Source organism: Megascapheus bottae, chromosome 7, assembly GCF_031878675.1.
Source record: "Megascapheus bottae isolate mThoBot1 chromosome 7, mThoBot2.hap1, whole genome shotgun sequence".
In the NCBI taxonomy this organism is placed as follows: domain Eukaryota; kingdom Metazoa; phylum Chordata; class Mammalia; order Rodentia; family Geomyidae; genus Megascapheus; species Megascapheus bottae.
In genome coordinates, this window is record NC_143515.1 from 34,416,437 (window position 1) to 34,435,607 (window position 19,171).

General features: G+C 47.1%; 1 protein-coding gene across 16 annotated transcripts in view; it reads right to left on the reverse strand.

Annotated features, from left to right (window-relative positions):
* Window positions 1-490: 490 nt before the first annotated feature.
* Dysf (dysferlin) overlaps window positions 491-19,171 on the reverse strand; it is a 195,436-nt gene continuing 176,755 nt past the window's right edge. For all 16 annotated transcript variants that reach the window (XM_090336723.1, XM_090336718.1, XM_090336720.1 and 13 more), the window contains 9 exons: window positions 17,969-18,108; window positions 16,765-16,853; window positions 16,174-16,269; window positions 15,678-15,819; window positions 11,362-11,461; window positions 6,399-6,577; window positions 5,002-5,111; window positions 3,667-3,814; window positions 491-765 (listed from right to left, as the gene is read on the reverse strand). In XM_090336723.1, coding sequence (XP_090192849.1) covers window positions 727-765; window positions 3,667-3,814; window positions 5,002-5,111; window positions 6,399-6,577; window positions 11,362-11,461; window positions 15,678-15,819; window positions 16,174-16,269; window positions 16,765-16,853; window positions 17,969-18,108 — 1,043 coding nt within the window. In that variant the 3' untranslated portion in view covers window positions 491-726. The remainder of the gene's footprint in view (window positions 766-3,666; window positions 3,815-5,001; window positions 5,112-6,398; window positions 6,578-11,361; window positions 11,462-15,677; window positions 15,820-16,173; window positions 16,270-16,764; window positions 16,854-17,968; window positions 18,109-19,171) is intronic.

Genomic DNA, 19,171 nt, shown 5'->3' on the forward strand with positions numbered 1-19,171 from the left:
ATGAATCTCCTTTTGTGGTCTTGTTGAGGAAAGATCCTTCCTAGAAATGTCTCAGCTCCCTTACACAGCCCCATCATGTTCTGTTCATACCTTCTTGGCCAAACCAGTGACATGCCTCTTGTGAAACCAGCCACTGCCAAGTCCCTGCAGCAATCTCTGCACATGCTCCAGGTCTGCCTCATACACAGTATGCCCTTGCCATCGACTCTCTAGTTCCTCCTCCCCTGAGTTTTCCCTTGTGATCTACAGAGTCCCAGGGAGCAGCTTCAAGGCCATCTTAGGAATGGGCTTGACCTTTAGACTAAAGCCAAAGCTGGAAGAGGCAGAGCAGAAAGACAACGCGTGCCTGGATAGAGAGAAAAGGTCTCTCTATGCTTCTACCACCGAAAGACTATACCCCATCTGCACCCCACCTCTACCCCACCTGCACCCCCAACACATCCTCTGCCCCCAGTCACCCTTGTGGACACACAAAAACCAACCAACACTCTGTGGTTCAGGCTGCTTTATATGGAAATGTATACAAGCTGGCCCAAAGGAGGGGTTGGGTTTGGGGAAGGAGATGATGAAGGTTTCATGGCAGCAACTCCGGAGCATGTGTCAGTCCCTCCGTCTGCCCACCTGGCAGGACTATCAGGTCTGAAGCGTATGGGCTAAATGTGTGGAGGAGCCAGTCCTGAGACCAGAGGGCAGCCGGCACCCCCCTTGTCCAAGGCAGAAAGGTCCTCAGCTGAAGGGCTTCACCAGCTTCATGGCAGCATAGTTCTAGAGGAGGAAGGAAGCAGCGACATGTGGTGATTCCTTCAGGGCAAGCACAGCCCAGGTGGTTATCCTGGGGCTGGAGGGTCTGACTGCAGGCAGGGGACTGGGCAAGAGGCTCATGGCCCAGCCTCCCCGTACAGGGGAATCCATGCCCTCTGGAACCCCTCCCATCTGCCCATCTTGATCAGTGCTGCCTGGCTTGCTCATAATTCACGGCTCACTCCCTCACCCAGCCAGCTATGAAAGAGGCTGTGGTCACCAAGGGCCTAGACAGGGGAGCCTGCTCTGTCTTCTTCCACGTATGAATGGCCAGGCAGTGATCCTCATAACTCCACTCCCACATCCACACAAGGCCACCAGGGCCTAGGGTCACCAAGCTTTCTCTGTCCAAAGAAAATGAGAGAGAGAGAGAGAGAGAGAGAGAGAGAGAGAGAGAGAGAGAGAGAGAGAGAAGCAGAAGCAGAGAGACAGACTTGGGTTGTGGGGGGATTACAGGGAGGGATAATTCATGCTGTAAGCTAGCAATAGAGATGGGTCCCCCTTGATTAAGCCCTGCCTGCTGCAGGACTGACAGGAGCCCCCTTCCCTCCCCCGCTGCTTCCTCCCAAACACCATGAAAACATACACAACACAACACAGGGCTCTTAATTGGGACAGCATGTTCCCCAGCGCCGGCCTGGGGAAGCCAACCCCAGAAACAAAGCCAGCCTCCTTCCTCGCCAAATCGCCTCCTGCCTCCCCATGCTGGCCTTGCTCCCAGCTGGCAGGGAGGGCAGAGCTGGGAGGAATCAGACAGGCTGCCCCTCATGTCCAACCCCTCCCAGGGGAATGTCCCAAAGGAAGGGTGGGGGGATTGGGCTGACTTGAGGGGAGCAGCTCAACCTTGGGCCCCTCTGCCAGGAACCTGGCTTGGGCGTGCTGGAGTAGACTCTCTACCTCAGCCTGAAAGCAAGGTGATGGGAGCAGCCCCACCCTATGGGTGTGGGCCAGGCCAGGTGACTGCACCATAAAAGTGAAGGGAATCAGGGTTCCCTTCCAGCCTGTAATAAAGCAGCAATGACCCATAGCCTTGGGAACCTGTACCTGGCATGCCCAGCCTGAGACAGCGAGCGTCAGCAGGGTCAGCATTTAGAGAACAATTGCCAGATAATTGAAAGGAGACCCAGAAGACAGGAGAAGGACTCTGGCCAGGACCCAAGGATGCCATTCAGCCCCTGCCCACAGCACCCAGAACTAAGGCTACCCCAGGGGAGAAGAAAGACCACGAGTGGGAAAGAACTAGAAATCTTCCCTATTTCCAGCCCATCCCAGAGGCTCCTTCCCAGGCTCCTAAAACCTAGGTCTGCCACCCAAGGGGCCCACAGAATGGGGTCCAGCCTGCTAGGAGCTGACGTAGCCGGTGCAGACGCTGGTGGTGGAGATGGAAGGCACCCTGCCTTCCCTGGGACTGCTCAGGAGGAAGACCGGCCCACAGCTACTGAAGGTGGGTGAAGGACCCATCACAGAAGGCCAAGGCTGCCACAACCCAGCCCTCTCTTCATGTGGATGGGAAGGCCTGGCCTAGGTCACACAACAAGTCACAGCAGGAGCTGGCATTGCTGAATTTTTTCTAAGCTCTGTCTTGCACAGGGTGTGAACTGCTACATTATGAGATCCAAGGATAGATCTCAGGAGACAGAGCCCAGGCCAGCACTCGGCATTCTGATGCTGAGTCTGCTGGGCCTCAGACTATGCTGAGAATAGTGGGACTCTGTGTGTCTGTCTGGCCTCCCTAAGAGCCTCCACTTGAGTTGCTGGAATGCTTCCCTGTGCATGGCAGTGATCCTTATTCTGGGGTATCAGTGTCTCCCAGGAGACCTAGAGCTCCCTGGGGGACAAGCCTCACCATCTCCCTCTGGTGTTTGTGGGGTTTTTTACTGTGAAAATCAAGTTATCAAGAACTAATGTCACCATTCTCCCTACTTTTATAGAGCTTTGAAATGTTCTCATTAGAACATTTTTTAAAAATCGTACATGAAAATCCAGGTATTAGCCTGAAAACACTCAGAACCCTTTAAAGTCATGAGTACCAGAGACCCTAGAGGCCTGGGGTACAGCAGTTTCATGGTCCCTGATGAGTTGTGAAAGATAGGATCACAGGCAGAGGGCAAACACCTGTACCCCACTTCTCTAGGCAGGGCCTAATAGCTATAGCTCTAGCTGTCCCAACAGGCCCACCTCCAACTTGGCAAGTGTTGTCACCAAGGCAGAGAGGCTGTTGCCTCTGCTGTGCCACGCACTTCCCTTCTCTTCCACATATAACCTTTACCCTCTCCTCAAAGACTTCTTACACCTCCAGCCCCAGTCTTGCTTCTTCTCAACTGAGTATGTGTGTGTGTGTCTGTGTGTGTATTCGTGTGCATATGCACACCAGTCCTAAGGTTTGAACTTAGGGCCTGGGTGCTATCCCTGAGCTTCTTTTGCTCAGAGCTAGGGCTCTACCACTTGACCCATAGTTCCATTTCTGGCTTTTTGGTGGCTAATTAGAGATAAAAGTCTCACAGGTTTTTCTGCCCACAATGGCTCTGAACAGCAATCCTCAGATCTCAGCCTTCCGAGTAGCTAGGATTACAGGCGTGAGCCGCTGGCCACTGGCTCTCCTCTCAACCCTTTGACTGTACATGTTGGCTACTTACTAAAGATTGCTAGGTCACTTTGTCAAGGTCAAGAACTGTTTTCCCCATGGACTAAAGGTTCTCCTTGCTAGAGTGTGGACTCTCAGAGGAGGATGGATATGGCCTCAGCCCAGGGATCCACCAGAACAGAGGTGTACTTCTCCTCCAGACTGAGGAAGTGCCTTGAGAACAAGGAGAACAAGGAAGAGTTCCCCCGTCAGCATCTGCCTCCCCAATCAGGCGTGCTCACCGGGAAGGCATAAACAAAGATGCCCAGGAACAGCAGCAGGATGAAGAGAATGATGAAGAGGATGATGGCACACCGGAAGCGCCGCCACAGGATGAACTTCATTGTCTTGTACGGAGAGGTAAACCATAGGAAGGAGGTGTCAGGACGCCTGAAAGTGACATCCCAGAGGTTGGTAAGTCTCCTTTACAGGAATGATTTCTCCAAAGTCTGCTCTCAACTTGGGACCCCAACAAGTCAAATAGCCCTTCTCCCCACACTGTGAGACTTCTAGGACCTTCCCAGGCTCCATGCCCCAGACACTACTGCTAAACTCCGCCCTCTGGTCTGCATCCCCTCTCGCTAGAGGTCCTGCAGGGTACCACTAGATGTGCTACCCTCCTGGTCTTGTGATGACGTCCTGTTTCCAGTCATCCCCTTCCTGACTCCAGGTTTAATCACAAGGTACACATGGGATCCTCAAGGCTGCCTGCCCTGTTAAGTGAACAATGGAACCCTGGGACCCCATCTGCCCAGACATATAGTAAGCCATTCTCAAGGAGGATGGAGAAAAGGAAATTAGAAAGCTAATTCTTATTCCCAATCAAGAACTTCTCACCCTGCTCCATGGTCAGCCCCACCATTCCATGAGCAGCAGGACTCTGTGTCACAACCAAGGCCAATTAACATCCGATTTCTCTCCCTGAGGTCTCATGCATTTCTCTTTTCTCTCCCCCAATTCCCAAAACGCTGTACTAGAACGCCTCTCACTCCTGTGCCAGCCGCCTTGCACAAGGACAGCACTGTGATGAGGTTAAGCATGCTGTGGTAGGAGGGGTAAGGCCTTAAACCCACAAAGCATCTCTTCGTGCACTTGATGTATTGACTTAGTTGATCTACTTTCCTAAATAAAGGTCCATGGTATAGGGAAGATAGGGACTGGTTTCTGCATTTCAAAGACAACATGAAGATTGATTTGAAAGCCACCTTGATGGTAGCACAGAAAGTATAGATGACTGGGAAGAACTTGATCAGGCTCCATCGCAGGTGAGAAAACTTCAACCTTTCCCCTCCATGATTAGAATAACCTTAGATAACTTTATTGAGATTGTGTCCTCATCTCTAAAAGGAGGATAAGAGCTACCCCCCAGGGAGGTCTCCCAAGCACATCGATAGGTCATGTGCCCTATGACAGCATGCATGCCACAAAGCTAACAAGAACCCAATATAGTCTGCTTGACTTAGCTGAGGAGCCCAGGTTTCCCCAAAGCATGTCTTTCACCTGCTTCTCTCTGAGCCCCATGGACCTTGTAATCTCCTGGATATGCATGGGGTCAGAGTCAAGGGGCAGGAACGAACCTTGGATCCTCCAGTTTTGGATTCATATTGGGCTCATCCCGTCCCTGGCCAGCGGGCCGTTCCTCATGTTCACTCTCTGCGACAATCTCCAAAGTCATTTCCAACTTTCCCTGTGGAGACAACATGGTGAGGGCCTCTGCCCAGGAACCTGGAGAGAAGCCAGGCAAGGACAAACCTAAGAGCCATGTGACTATTATTTTTAAGATGCAAGATTGTTCTCATAAGCCAGTATTCTCTATAGAACATTTAGAAACAATGGAAATATATAAAGAAAACCAGTGCCCACACTTCCCCAATGTAGAGACCAGCCCTGCTGGTGTTTCTATACATTACATCTGACTATATGTCACCCAGGATATCTTATTCCATAGACTTGTTTTCTTTATTTAGGAATATATTTCACTAGATAATTAGATATTCTTTCAAGTTATGTTTCTAATGACTGTAAAACATTCATTCCATGGTTGGTTAGCCATAATTTATTTAGAGAACTACTTATTTGGGTTCATTTATGTTGATTCCAACTCTTTGATATTATAAATAGTGCTACAATAAATATCCCAGAAGCTAAATTTTTAATTTTATCTGGTTATTTCTTTAGAAGAGAATTTAGAAGTAGGGGATAGAGTCCAAGGGCATAAAAAATCTTGTTAAATCTCTCATTATATGTTACCAAATTGCCTCTCCACACAGGGAACCCACTAATGCTCCTTGCAGAAGTAAATGAGGTCTGACTCTCAGCATCCTCACCCCTCATGAATAGTTCTGATTTTTTTAAATCTAATGTAATAGACCAAGAAAAATCACATTTAATGACTAGAAGAAATAACCCTCTTTTTCACATCTAAATGGGCGTTTGTAGTTCTGTGAATTATCTGTGCATGTCCTTTGCTTGTATTTTTTTCCTTGGGGTATTAGTATTTCTTATTAATCATTGCAATTCTTTATAGAATATGAATATTTTATTTCAAGGGCCACTTTAGGGTTGGCTGACTACCTGCCATTTCTAGGAAAACTCTCTGAAATGAACTTCCTCTCCAGACTGCTCTGGACTGAAGAAAGGAAGCTCCTCCAGTCTCTTGAGCAGACTTCTCAGCAAGGAGAAAATAGTCCTAGGAAAGTCCTGTTCAAATGGGAATGCAAAACCTCTGCCCAGACACTAGGAATCCCAGATCATAGGAGGATCCAGAATGGATCTCTCATCAAACTACCATTCCATTTAAATAGGCTTCTCCTGCAATGTGACCTCCAGAGAAGGGAAGGCTGTGGGAGAGGGAGAATGCCTTGGAAAGCAAGGATATGGTGAAAGGCAGAATAGTGTGTGATCATATACCTGCTGAACGCTATGGAAGAAACCACCCAGTGCCTTCCATCAGGCCTGGAGGGAGCTGACTTACCGCCAAGATCCTCTTCTCTCCCTCTTCTGCTACACAGGGCCACCAGCCCTTCACTGTCTTCTGCTCGAAAAGAGACACAAACCATTCTGGGTGGAAAGTGTCATCTAGCTGGTCCAAGGAGCACTTCTCAGCCGTCTTGGCTGGCCTGGGCATGCGGTTGAGGTCTAGCTGCAGGGAGCCTATGACACAGAGGTGTTCTTTAGCCAAGGATGCCTTCATCGCTGCCAGCCCAGGAACACCCTGGGGCAGGCGGGCTCAAGAAAAACTATCATCTCTTCAGCTTCTAGTCATTGCTTAGCTGTGGGTCAGCTTCCACAAAGTCTCCGTTTTCTGCCCTCTCTACACAGCTTCCCAGCTACCTATTCAGGCACCATTTGCCACCATACTCATCTCCCTTAAGGAAGTGACCCACCTCTGAATACAAATCCACTCACTATCCACCAATATCTTAAAAATTATTTTATGATGATAGTATCTATCATAAAATGTGTCATCTTAACCATTTTTGAATGTATAATTCAATGGTACCAAATGCAGTATTGTCCATTATGTTGAAAATCTCCATTCAGAAATTCTATTAAGCAACAGTCCTTACTTACCTTCCTCTCCCCTCAGCCTCTGGAAATCTATATTCTACTTTCTGAAGCTATGAATTTGCCTCTTCTACATATTTCATATGAATAGAATCATATTTGTCTTTATGAATCTGTTCATTTCACTCTGCATAAAGTTTATCCACACTGTATATCAGCAACATTCCTTTGGTGGCTGAATTATATTCAATCATATGTGCATAGCACACTTCATCTACCTATTCACCTATAGATGGACACACGAGTCCTTTTTTTTCTGATCTTGGGCCTAGGCATTATCCCTGAGCCTCTTTGTGTTCAAGGCTAGCACTCTACCACTTGAGCCACAGTGTCACTTCTGGCTTCTTTCTGAGTAGTTTATCAGAGATAAGACTCTTATGGACTTTTCAGGGCTGGCTTCATCCACTATCCTCAGCTCTCAGGCTCCCAAGTAGATATGTCATAGGCGTGAGTCACCAACACCTTTTACTTCTAAGTATTGGGAATAATGCTGCAGTGGTTTTTAGTGGTTTGGGACAGACACCTAAAAATACAGTTTCTGGGTAATAGGTTAACTTTGTGTACAACTTTTTGAGGTGTCATCAAGCTGTTTACTTCAGTAGCTACATTATTTTACGCTCACACCAACAATATACTTGTGTTTGAGTTTCTCCACATCTTCACCAACACTTTTATATTATAGTATTAGTTTTGCTGTTCTAGTAAGTTGAAGAACCTCCTGTCCCATTCATCTGCGTCTCCCATCTCCCCACTTAGTCATCCAAGTAGTCATCTTTTGATATTGTTCCATCTGCTCAAACTAAAAGCTACCATTTTTTTCTGTCCAATTCCAAATTAGCTTAAAACATATGGAAATTTTAGTCTTTGATTCTCTGACCTACAAAAAAGAGCAATCTCATATGGTTTCACCTACTCCAATTTCAATAATGTGGTAGAGTCAATGGCTCTGGAGCACAGGTTACTGAAGGGATTAAGTAAGAAAGATAAACTTCTTAAAAATGTTTTCTGTCTGAGGCCAAATTAAGGTAGTCCTTGAGCATTGTGGAAAGGAGACTGGCTTTTTTTTCAGAGTCCATTGCTCAGTTACTGGAGATGAACATTCAATTTGTTATTCCTAGTTTAATTGCCTTCTATTATGCATTCAGCTTCTACAACTTTTTTCATATCCTTCCATAGCTACTACTTTTGAACATCAATAGGTATTGTGCCTTTGATCCATTTGTTCATCTTTTCATCCCATTCTTCTAGCCACTTACACTTCCCACTGTCCAGTGTACATCAGTGTTAATTCTTCACTTAAACTATGATCCCAATATATTAAGAATGACTGTGTATCCATTAAGAAATAATCTTCGGCATGGCACCAGTGGCTCACTCCTACAAACTTAGTTATTCTGGAGGCTGACATCTGAAGACTGTGGTTTGAAACCAGCCAGGAAAAATAGAAATAAAGACAGATGGAGGAAGAAATGAAGGAAGGAAGGAAGGAAGGAAGGAAGGAAGGAAGGAAGGAAGGAAGGAAAGAAGGGAGGGAGGGAGGAAAGAAGGAAGGTTGGTTATTCGTCATTTCCTTTGCCCATAGAAACCTGTATTCTAGAATTTGTCTCTATAAATGTATTAAATCACACACAGACACATACATACATTGCACACACACACACACACACACACACACACACACACATTGTCCTAGCATGGTCTACATAAAAAGTGTAAAGAAATAAAGTGTAAAGAAATAATTATATCTTGGTGGTAAGAGTATATGTTCTTAATTATTGCCTCTGAAAATCCAAAAATAATAAAAATTCAACAGATATAACACAACTAAAAACACAGTATAAAGGTGGAAAAGAGACATAAAGGTAGTTTTTGTTAGTGGTTTATTGAGTGTGTGTGTGTGTAAGTGTGTGTACACTGGTCATGGGGCTTGAACTCAAGACCTGGGTACTGTCCCTGAGCTCTTTTGCTCAAGTCTAGGCTCTACCATTTGCACACAGCTCCACTGGCTTAGTTGGAGATGAGTCCCACAGACTTTCCTGCTAGCTTCAAACTTTGATCCTCAGATCTCAACCACTGAAGTAGCTTGGTACCTGGTTTTATGTTTGTTTTTTAAAAATAAGGATGCACCTGTTCCTTTTATTTTGAATGTTTCTTATTCATTCAGTAAAAATTCAATTTCTTTAAAAAAAAAACCCTAGGTTTTGAATGTCTCATTCCATAAGGAATAGATTGTTGCCAAAAATTTAAGTCTGTAAATAAAAAGATTTCATAAAAACGACAAATTAAATAGATAATCTATTTGCAATATGTTCTCAATGTATAAAATGCTCTGAAAACCAGTAATAAAAATGAACATCCCCAAACCATGATTTCAAAAAGGCTCACCCTTAGGACCTGGAGTGTGGCCTAGTGGTAGAATGTTCACCTATCATGCATGAAGTCCTGGGTTCCATTCCTGGGTACCATATACACAGAAAAGGCCAGGAAGTGGTGCTGTGGCTCAAGGGTAGAGTGCTAGCCTTGAACAAAACCCCAGGACAGTGTCCAGGCCCTGAGTTTAAGCCCCAGGACTGACCAAAAAAAAAGGCTCACCAACACTAAGAATAACATTAAGTTCTAAGTGATAAATAATAAATACAAATTAAAAGTAAAATGAGGTATGCAGTGAATTTTTTTAATGTAACAGTGATAGTAAAAGGTTTAGCGAAAATGATGCCCTTGTACAAACATCACACTGGTAGAAATGTTAACATGTAAGATCTTTCTGAAACAAAATTGAATGAAATATTTCAAAGTCATTAAAATGCACAGACTCTAATCTACTTCTTAAAGTTAAGAGAAACTATGGGAAATAGGTCCAAAAAATGTATGACTTGGGGTATCTCATCCAAAAACCAACGTGAAACCAACTTGATCATCCACTACAGCCAAGAGAATTAAAGTAAGCTAAACTCAACAGGACTTGTCTACCTGATGGATCATTATCTAGCCTTTAAGTGCAGTGACACAAAGGTCATAATAGACAGCTGCTGATCAGTATGCTTGTGAAATATTAAGTTCTCTCCAAATCAGTGTATATAGCATTGTGAAATAAATATCTACCTACTAAATAATACGTAGATTATGTCATATATGTGTGACATATATGAAATGCCTATATGATATGTCTTTATGTCCATAATAATAAATAATTGTGTGTGCCAAAATGTTAGTAGAGGTTATCTCTGTGTGGTGACATCAATGAGGAGAAGTATTACTTGTATCTACATTTTTTCTAATATTTTACAGGAATCCTACACAGAATAGTAAGTAATGAAAATCAAATCTAGCATCATTTTCTTATCTGAGTCTTTGACAATGAGTCCTGAAGTGGTTCTGTGTTTTATGACAAGACGGGGTTGGCAGGGTTAGAAACAGGAAGAATAGTCTATGCTCCTCAGAACATCTCTGCAAGCCAAGGGCTCAACAAGGCCAGATCCCAAAGCCATCCTGGTCACAGGTGATCAGGACTCCTTTCTTCCTGGACTGCCTTTCTCATGGGGCTACATTCTTTTTTACATTAAAGTTTAGGTAACAGAAAATGCTACACTTTAGAAATTTCCAAAAATGCAGATAAGTAGCTTCTAGAATATTCACAGAATTTGGTGAAGTTTTTATAGAAGATTTTTGGGGGATTGTTGCTGTTGTTGTTGTTTTTGTTTGGTTTGGGGTATTTTTATGACATTCCTGAGTTTGAACTCAAAATGTGGCACTGTCTTAGAGCTTTAGCTTTGGCGCTTAAGGCTAGCACCCTACCATAGCACCACTTGTAGAGTATTCACAGTTATGTAGTCTTTACCACCATGTATTTCCAGAACATTGTCCTCACCCTCAAAATAGCCCTCCTGTGCCCATTAGCAGTTCTCCTCCCCCCCTCCAGGCTTCATTAATGAGCTCTTCCTTTCTACGTTTGCACAGTATAGATATGCTCATAGATGTGGATTTGTGTAATATGTGTCCTTCAGTCATTTATCCCCCAGCACTGGATGAAAAGCCACATGAGACCCTCCATTTTAGGGGTTCCTTCTGCCTACGCTGTGGTGAGGTGGAAACATGCAGTCCAGCGAGGCCAGGAAACCATGACAACCAGCACACAGATGCCCTGGCGCAGCCTGCGCTCCCCTCTCTTCCTTCCCTCCCAGAGCCCCACCACTCATCCCAGCCTGGGGCTGATCCACTCAAGGCCATTCTGACCACTGGGACCCTCCTATCACTCAGGGGCCTGGCTTCCTGTGGGCAGAACCAAGGCCACTCCTCCTCCCAGGCTCCTCAGGCATTCACACACACAGCCCCTGAGAGGCAGCTCAGAGCTGAGCAGAAAGGAGGCTCACCCAGAAAATCATCAAAGGAGAACTTGTCATTGTCCCAGATCTGGAATACCACTCGTGCTGGGATTTTGCTCTCGGTCTTGTCCAGACTCCAAAAGGCATCCTGATCCAGAGAAGGAATGAGAGAATGGAATGGGCAAGCAAAGTTAGGAGCTGGGGTTCTCTTCAGCCTGGAAAAGATCGTGAGTGGGACATTCCCAGAAGGTCTGGGTAGAGTCAGTCCTTGAGGCAAGGCTGGGAATCCGAGGCAAGTATTTTGTTCAAGGTCACAAGACAGGAAGCTGAGATTCAAAAACAGGCAGGCAGGTTGCAGAGGCTTGAGGCTCTGCACTGCACTTGTGATCCCTGGTGTTGTGGTGGGTTGGCTGCGAACCTGGGAGCCCCCACTCACCACTCACCCTGGAAATAACTGTGGCCAATGACTGTAAGGAACCAGGGAACACCAGCTCCTCTATTCCCATCACCTCTGCCACCAAGAGCCTGCGGATACTTCCCTCCCAGCCTCGCCCTCACATCCGCTCCATCTGGAGTCAGGTCTTCAGAGCCTCATTGAGCATCTAAGGGGTGCAGGCCTGAGCCACTGTTAACCCTACGGTCAGTCACTGAGCTTTCTTACATACACTGGTCCATTCCTGTCCTCTCACTGTGGTTTGATCTGAGAAGGTGGAAGGATAGGACACATTCTGGTTAGAGACAGGCAATGGAGATGAGTTTCTCTTGAGGCATAGGCTTCCCAGATTGAGAGAGCCCTGCCCACAACAGGTTTGGCTGGCTCTAGATACCCACTAAATGCAGCCTTGCCATATAACCCAGCTGTGAGTGTTATATGGCCACACCAACCTCCACAGCCAGTCACACAGATGCCACCAAACTTCCTAACCAAACACCATGAGGACTGCCAGTGGGGGCTATAGCCACACCCTGGACGGTGGCCTTCATTGGTGAAGGTGCCGCCCTCTTTCCAGGCTCCACCTCCCCCCAGCCTCCTGCAGGTGTCTCCTTCCTCTGGGCAGTTTTTATGGCCAGCTCCAGGCTTGCTTGGCCTGCAGGGCGGCCAACAGCCTCCATTTTTCAGGCCGGTCTGGTTTATGGGCTCAGTAATGAGCCAGAGGTTCAAACGGCCCCTGGTGAGAGCAGCTGGGAGGGGGCTCCAGTTTGAGGAATGAGCCTCCTTCCCAGATCCCAGGCGCTCATTATGCTCCTGGCCTGGGCCCTTTTACTAGCTGTTTATTTGCAGGGTGGGTGCTTGACACACAGACAAGCCCCGGTGGGTGTGCTGGACTCCAGGTGGGGAGCCCAGCCCGGCAAGCAGCGGTGGTTCAAAGTAACTGGATGAAAGGAAACCTTGTGTTTTATGACAGTCTCGTCTGGTTAATGGGGTCCCTGGAGGGACTGCCTGTCAGAAGCCTTGAACCCCATGGCAGAGGGCTGGCTCTGCAGCAGACCCGGGGAGCCCAGCAGCTGTTCCGTCCATTCATTAAGCCACCTCAGAGTCATCCTCCAGTCCAGACCTGCTAATTGGTGCCCTGTGGGGATGGCTCCACCTGCTTCCCAGGGTCCCTTCTACCCCAGAGGTATCCACTGGCTCTCTCATCCTCTTGGCGCCTCCAGAACCACCTGAGCTGTTTCAGTTACTCATTTTACTCTTGGACCTCCTCAGACCTACCAGCCACCCACTCTCCAGACCTTCTTTCCTAGTGGTGCCTCTCCTTGACATATTGACGTCATTTTTCTCCTCTCTGCCCCACTCCCCTGCTAGCTTCTTCTCTAAGCCTAGTTATCATCATGGAACCAACCAGACCCTTTCCTTTTCCTCCATCCTCAGCCCCCCCAAACTTTTCCTGGAGATCACCATTTCTCCTCTTCCTTATCAGAGCCTTCAAAACAGAGACACACTTCACCGGTGGCTGAGCAGATCATCTCAGTTCTGAATTAGTACCTTCAACTAGGCTGCAGAATCATCAGCTAGTATTCCTCTGTGCCTCCTGTCAGTCCTCTTCTCTCCTCTCTTCTTCCTCCCTCTCCTTCTTTTTCTTCCTCCTCCTCCTCTTTCCCCTCTCTGTCTCTCTGTCTGTCTGTCTGTCTCTCTGTCTCTCTCTGTCTCTCTCTGTCTCTCTCTCTGTCTCTCTCTCTGTCTCTCTCTCTCTCTGTCTCTCTCTGTCTCTGTTTCTGTCTCTCTCTCTCTCTCTCTCTCTCTCTCTCTCTCTCTCTCTCTCTCTCTCTCTCTCTCTCTTTCTCTCTCTCCCTCTCTTCATAACAACTATCAGATTCTCCTCTGACTTTAGAGAATAAACCAGGAAGCTCACCTCTGGCCACTGCTTGCATACCGCACCCGTCACAGTAAAGGTTTGTCCTGACTCATTGAACAGTCAATGTGCATCTCTCAGCCTCAATTTCCTCATCTATTCCCAACCACTCACAGGATTCAGTGAACCCCAGAGATGTACATGGTGCTATGACCCTCCCCTTGGCCACTCCTGGCTCCAATTTCCCAGTCTGTGCCCAAAGCAGAGGCAAGGGGGAACTTGTTTGATGTGGTATATTCTGCATTCTGACAGATGCTGTGTCTACTTTGTTATGGAAACAAGCTGGTGATAGACAAACATGCCCAGCAAAGGCCAATAAGATTAAACCTACAAACAATCTGGGTTTTCTTTGACTTCACAGAACTTCATTGCTAAATTTTGCTTTCTAATGAGAAATGCACAGCAATCCCCGGATGAAAGAGTCCTTAATCTTTGCTTAATCCATATTTTCTTTTGTTTGATGGTCTCAGAGTGTTTGGTAGAACATTTTGATTTCTCCACTGTGCAGATGATCGTGTATATTGGATTCAAATGGATCAGGTAGAGAGGAAGCGATGAATTGAGAAGGATAAGATAGCCAAATACATAAGTGTATTTCCCCTAGTGAAACCACACAGCCAATCAGAAGAGAGATGTTAGAGGCTTCTAGGTTGGAAGTCTCAGGCCTCCGGTTGGTTCAAGCAGAGTGGCACTTGTCTGTTGAGCAGGAAAGCGCCTCCAGGTGGCAATGAATGCCAGGCAAAGCGAAGGTGGCTGGAAGCTCTGATAAGCCTGGTGACTGCTTACTAAAGGCAGGCCAGGTGCCTCAGACTCTCGCTACTTTACTTTTATTTATTTATTTTTGCCAGTCCTAGGGCTTAAACTCAGGGCCTAAGCACTGTCCTTGGGCTTTCCTCAAGGCTAGTGCTCTACTACTTGAGCCACAGCACCATTTCTGACTTTTTCTATGTATGTGGTACTGAGAAATCGAACCTGGGTCTTCCCGCATGCTAAAACACTCTATCACTAAGCTAAACTCCCAGTCTCTTTTCACTACTTTAGTGATTAAAAAAAATAATTAAGGCCCATATGAGACCTAAGCTAGGAAATGCTGAGATACAGACCTGGAGATCCACCTATCTACTGACCCCTGCTGACTCATGCATACTTGTCTCCTCAAGTGCCTTTAGCTCAAGCAAGAATTTGGTGGAAAACAGCAGCAGTTTAGGCCTCAAAGGGCAGTGTCTTACCCAGTACCTGTCTAGACAGTGACTACGGGCACCAGACCCGGTTGTGGGGATCCTCTGTAGCCAGAGGAACTTAGCCAAACTCTCCCAGTCCTATAGACAATCTAATTAGGCCAGTCTTTTTGGAAGTTCCCTGGCTAGGTATAACTCTTGACCTAATTTTGTGTCAGTACCAGGACTTGAATTCAGATCCTCACACTTTCACTTGACTTTTTGCTCAAGGCTTATATGCTACCATTTGAGCCAGGCCTCTACTTCAGACATTTTGCAATTAGAGATTATTAGAGATGAGTCTCATGGACTTCTCAGACTGGGCTGGCTTTGAATATTGAGCCTCAGAGTTCTATATTCAGGCTCAATATTGAGCCTGAGGAGCTAAGATTACAGGCCTGAACCACCAGCATCAGGCTTTCCTTTGCCTCTTTCATGACCACAGTGGGTTCCTCTACTCTTCCCCCGCAGGCCCAGGACCGTTCTTGCTGCTTGCTTTGTCTGGGATAGGGTGGAAGACAGTGGTTGTGGGATTTGAACTTAACTACAGATGATGGATGTGTGGTTGTGGGCAGCCTTGACGCTGGTAATGACTGGTGGAAGAGGAAGAAGTGACCGAGTGCAGAGATAATGGTGGCAGCTTTTCAGGTAATGAGAGCAGGAGTTGGGAATGCCAGCAGTGATGGGGCAATGCTGGCTGTAACTCTGGAAGTGAGGAGGCAGAAGTGGTAAGGTCTCACAGGAAAGGACCAGGACCAGGACCAGGACTAGGTCACGGGGCTGAAGAAATGCTTACCTTCTTGGCAATGGAACAGACTTGCTCGGCTGGCAGGTAGTCGAAGGGGAACACAAACCTCCAGTTGAAGTTACCCTCGCCACCCAGGGAGCGATAGTGCACATCCGTCTTCTGTTTGTGTTCTTCAAAGCCCACCATCCAGCTAGACACATGGTAAAGGACATGTCTCATTACAGCTCTACCACAATGTACATCCTCCTTGGGCCAACAAGGAATGACAAATGTAAAGGAAGTTAGTGTAGGTGATTGTAAATAGAATTGCCAGGACATTTGTATGGGCATCAGAAAACCTTCTAAGTTTTCAGCTCCCCAAGGGTATCCAGAGGCATCATCTATTTGGGCCCAAAGAGGAAGGCAGAAGAGAAAATTTGGTGGGAGGACCATTCCCCAACAGCAGAGAAGATATCCCATGAGATTCTCCTCCAAAGCTTCCCGTTCTCCCCTTTCCTTCAGCAGAGCCCAGGGCTTGTCCAGGTGCAAGGCAATAGCTCCCTACCCTTTCACATAAATGTCGCTCATCTTCTCCCCAGTGATGCTAAGATCATCCAGGACCACATCTTTGGTATTCCAGACAATACAGCGCAGGAAAAACCTGGGGCAGGAGGACAGGAGAACAACTCAAATTTGCAAGCCTTTCCCACCAAGGGCAGGGAGGGCATCCTTGGCAGAGCACCTGGCTAGCCCAAGACCTAGTACCCACATGGCTGGATACTTAGCCAGGCCCAAACAAATGCTGTGCTATAAAACACAAGTGAGGGCCGGGAGTTTGGCCTAGTGGTAGAGTGCTTGCCTAGCATGCACGAAGACCCGGGTTCGATTCCTCGGTACCACATACGTAGCAAAAAGCCAGAAGTGGTGCTGTGGCTTAAGTGGTAGAGCCCTAGCCTTGAGAAAATCCAAGGACAGTGCTCAGGCCCTGAGCTCAAGCCCAGGACTAGCAAAAAAAAAACAAAAAACAAAAAAAAAAACAAAAAAAAGACACAAGTGATACAAATCCTGGCCAATGAGTGACCTCCTGGCCCCACCCACAACTGGCTTAGATCCTCCCATCTCCAGCTTAGCTTGAGCCTGTTGGTTTGTCAGTCACCTTCTGGCTCTCCGAGGAGTGATATTGAAGGGAGGTCCAGGCCGTCCCAGAGCCTTTGGAAACAGGTCAATCCACATCTGCAGCTTCCCCTGCAGAAACAGGAGGTCATTCTCATTATCCTTTCCACTCAACCCACTGACACCACATGCTTCTCTGTGCCAGGCAGCCCAGAAATAGACCTGAGGAAACCCAGGCCTTCCAGAAGAAGGTGATGCCTCTGTAGCAAAGGGATCCTAAATAGGAAACTGTAGGAACGATCACAGAAATTGAGCCCACTGTCCCACAAGCCACTGACCTATGCAGGCTTCTCAAAGATGGCAACCTGTGAGCCATGCGTTACTGTGCCTGAGGGTTGGTAGAGGCAACTCTGTGCAGGTCAGAGAAGAGGGTACAGCTACAAGGGCTCAGAAAGTATCTACATAGAAGCCAGTCTACCTGTCCACCTGGAACCACTCCGCTGCATCTGCAAATGGTATGCGATTACTTTCCTGATCTTTAGGAGCCAAGATTGAAGTAACTTGGTAAAGTCACTCTTGCAAGGTCATAGGTTAAGGACTAGGGAGCTGGTCATGAAATCAGCTGTGTTGATTTGACAGACTAGTAGTCTTGCCACCTAGCAGGGAGAGATTACTTCTCACAAGGCACGGTCCAGGCTCATGTTGGCCCTTCTCTGTGCCTGCAACCTTTCCTCTCCCTCTTCAAAGGGGAGCTCTGAGTGGTGCCCTCCAACAAGCTTTCCCCGATCAGTCTCAAGCATGCTGTCTGTTCACACTCCCCTCTGTCTGAGAGGCTACTCCTGCCTTTCTTGTTAGGTCTTTGCCATTTCATCATGGGGTGCTGGGACCACTGCATCTCATCATGGGGAGAGGGGCATCTGAGACAGAGTCACTGACCAATTCAAGACAGGGATATACTCTGAGGCCAGGATGGGATAGTGATCCTTCTAGAAGATAGAAGGAAGACAGAGGCCACACCTACATGTGGGCTAAGTTGCTGCTGGCCTTGTTCTCCAGCACTGAGGGCCAGAGGGGACCCTGGAGACCAGGCCTTTAGATCCCTTCATAGGTCAGCTGAGGTGACCACCCAGACTCTGAAGGTACAGGCCAAGAAAAGAATGGCCAAATCCCCAAATCCCTAGTAGATCCTCTAAGTGTTCATCCTGCTCTTGGTAGGGCTTCCCAGAGCCCAGGTTTCAAGATCCCACCTGCTCAATGTTGGGCTGCAGAGGGCTGTAGAGGGGCCGTGACTCCACGTGCTCAGGGACCAGGCCTTGCTGCTGAAGGACATGCAGAGCCAGACGCTCCTCCACTGGACCCAGATGTGGATTGGGGATCCTGCCAGCATCTGCCCCAAACCAAGAAAAAAAAAATAGTGGTGAAGTGCATGAGAGATGATAAGGCCACCCAGTGGGCACTTAAGTGGGACTGCCTGGGGGACATGGGAAGCCCCCCTCCCCCACAGCCTCAGCCAGGCCCAGATCCTTGCTCTGGTCCTATGTCTCACTTACTACAAGAGAAATCTTATCATCTAGGCTTAAAATTCCTTCCTATTTCCTCATTGACATCATTTCTTTTTTTTCTATGTCAAAGCTATGGAGTCCCCACCCCCTGAATCCCAGTCTGACTTCCCTCAGCTACTCGTATTTTAGTTTATAAACCGTTAATATTTCAGCATAGTAGTAATAGAGACCTAGTGTGTGTAGCCATTACTTGAAGATTTATCTAAAGTGAAACTATAGATCTGTGAAGCAAAAAAGAGATAATGTTCAACCTAGACAACTTCTCTACTATGGTAAATAGACACATGCTTGCAGTGAACCGAGGGAGGCACATGAGACTCTTCAAGGTGGTCTGGATACCTGGGTCTCCCATCTGAGGGCTAAGAACCTGCTTTCAGTTCTTGGATTCCTAACTTGGAGGTGTCAAGTGCGTGGTGGCCCTGGAAAATTTTCTAAGAGCTCCACAAATCCACAGGTCCACCAACCATTGCTGTACACAGAATACATATAGAGCACCTGTGTGTGTTGTTGGTTTTCGAATATATGCTGGTCAAGTCATGTTATTAGTTCTATGCTCTGGTTCACAAAAGTCACTCCAGCACTACCTATAATAGCAACACTAACAGAAAATATTTCCAGAAAGTTCTTCATAGGTATTCACGCATCTAGTCCTCACAAGAACCCTAGAAGCTAAGTGTTACTGATTTCCCCTTCCACAGATGTGAACCCTGAAGCATGGAGAAGCCCCACACCTACGCAGCAGGGCAGCCAGGCTCACAGGTTCCCCTAGGAAGCATGTGTGCCCAGCACAATCACATCTTTCTTCCTCATCATGCTTCTTCGTGCAGCCTCTACCTGCCAGGGAATGAGTTGATGCCATCCATGTGAAAAGGCCCAGCCTGCCAGCCA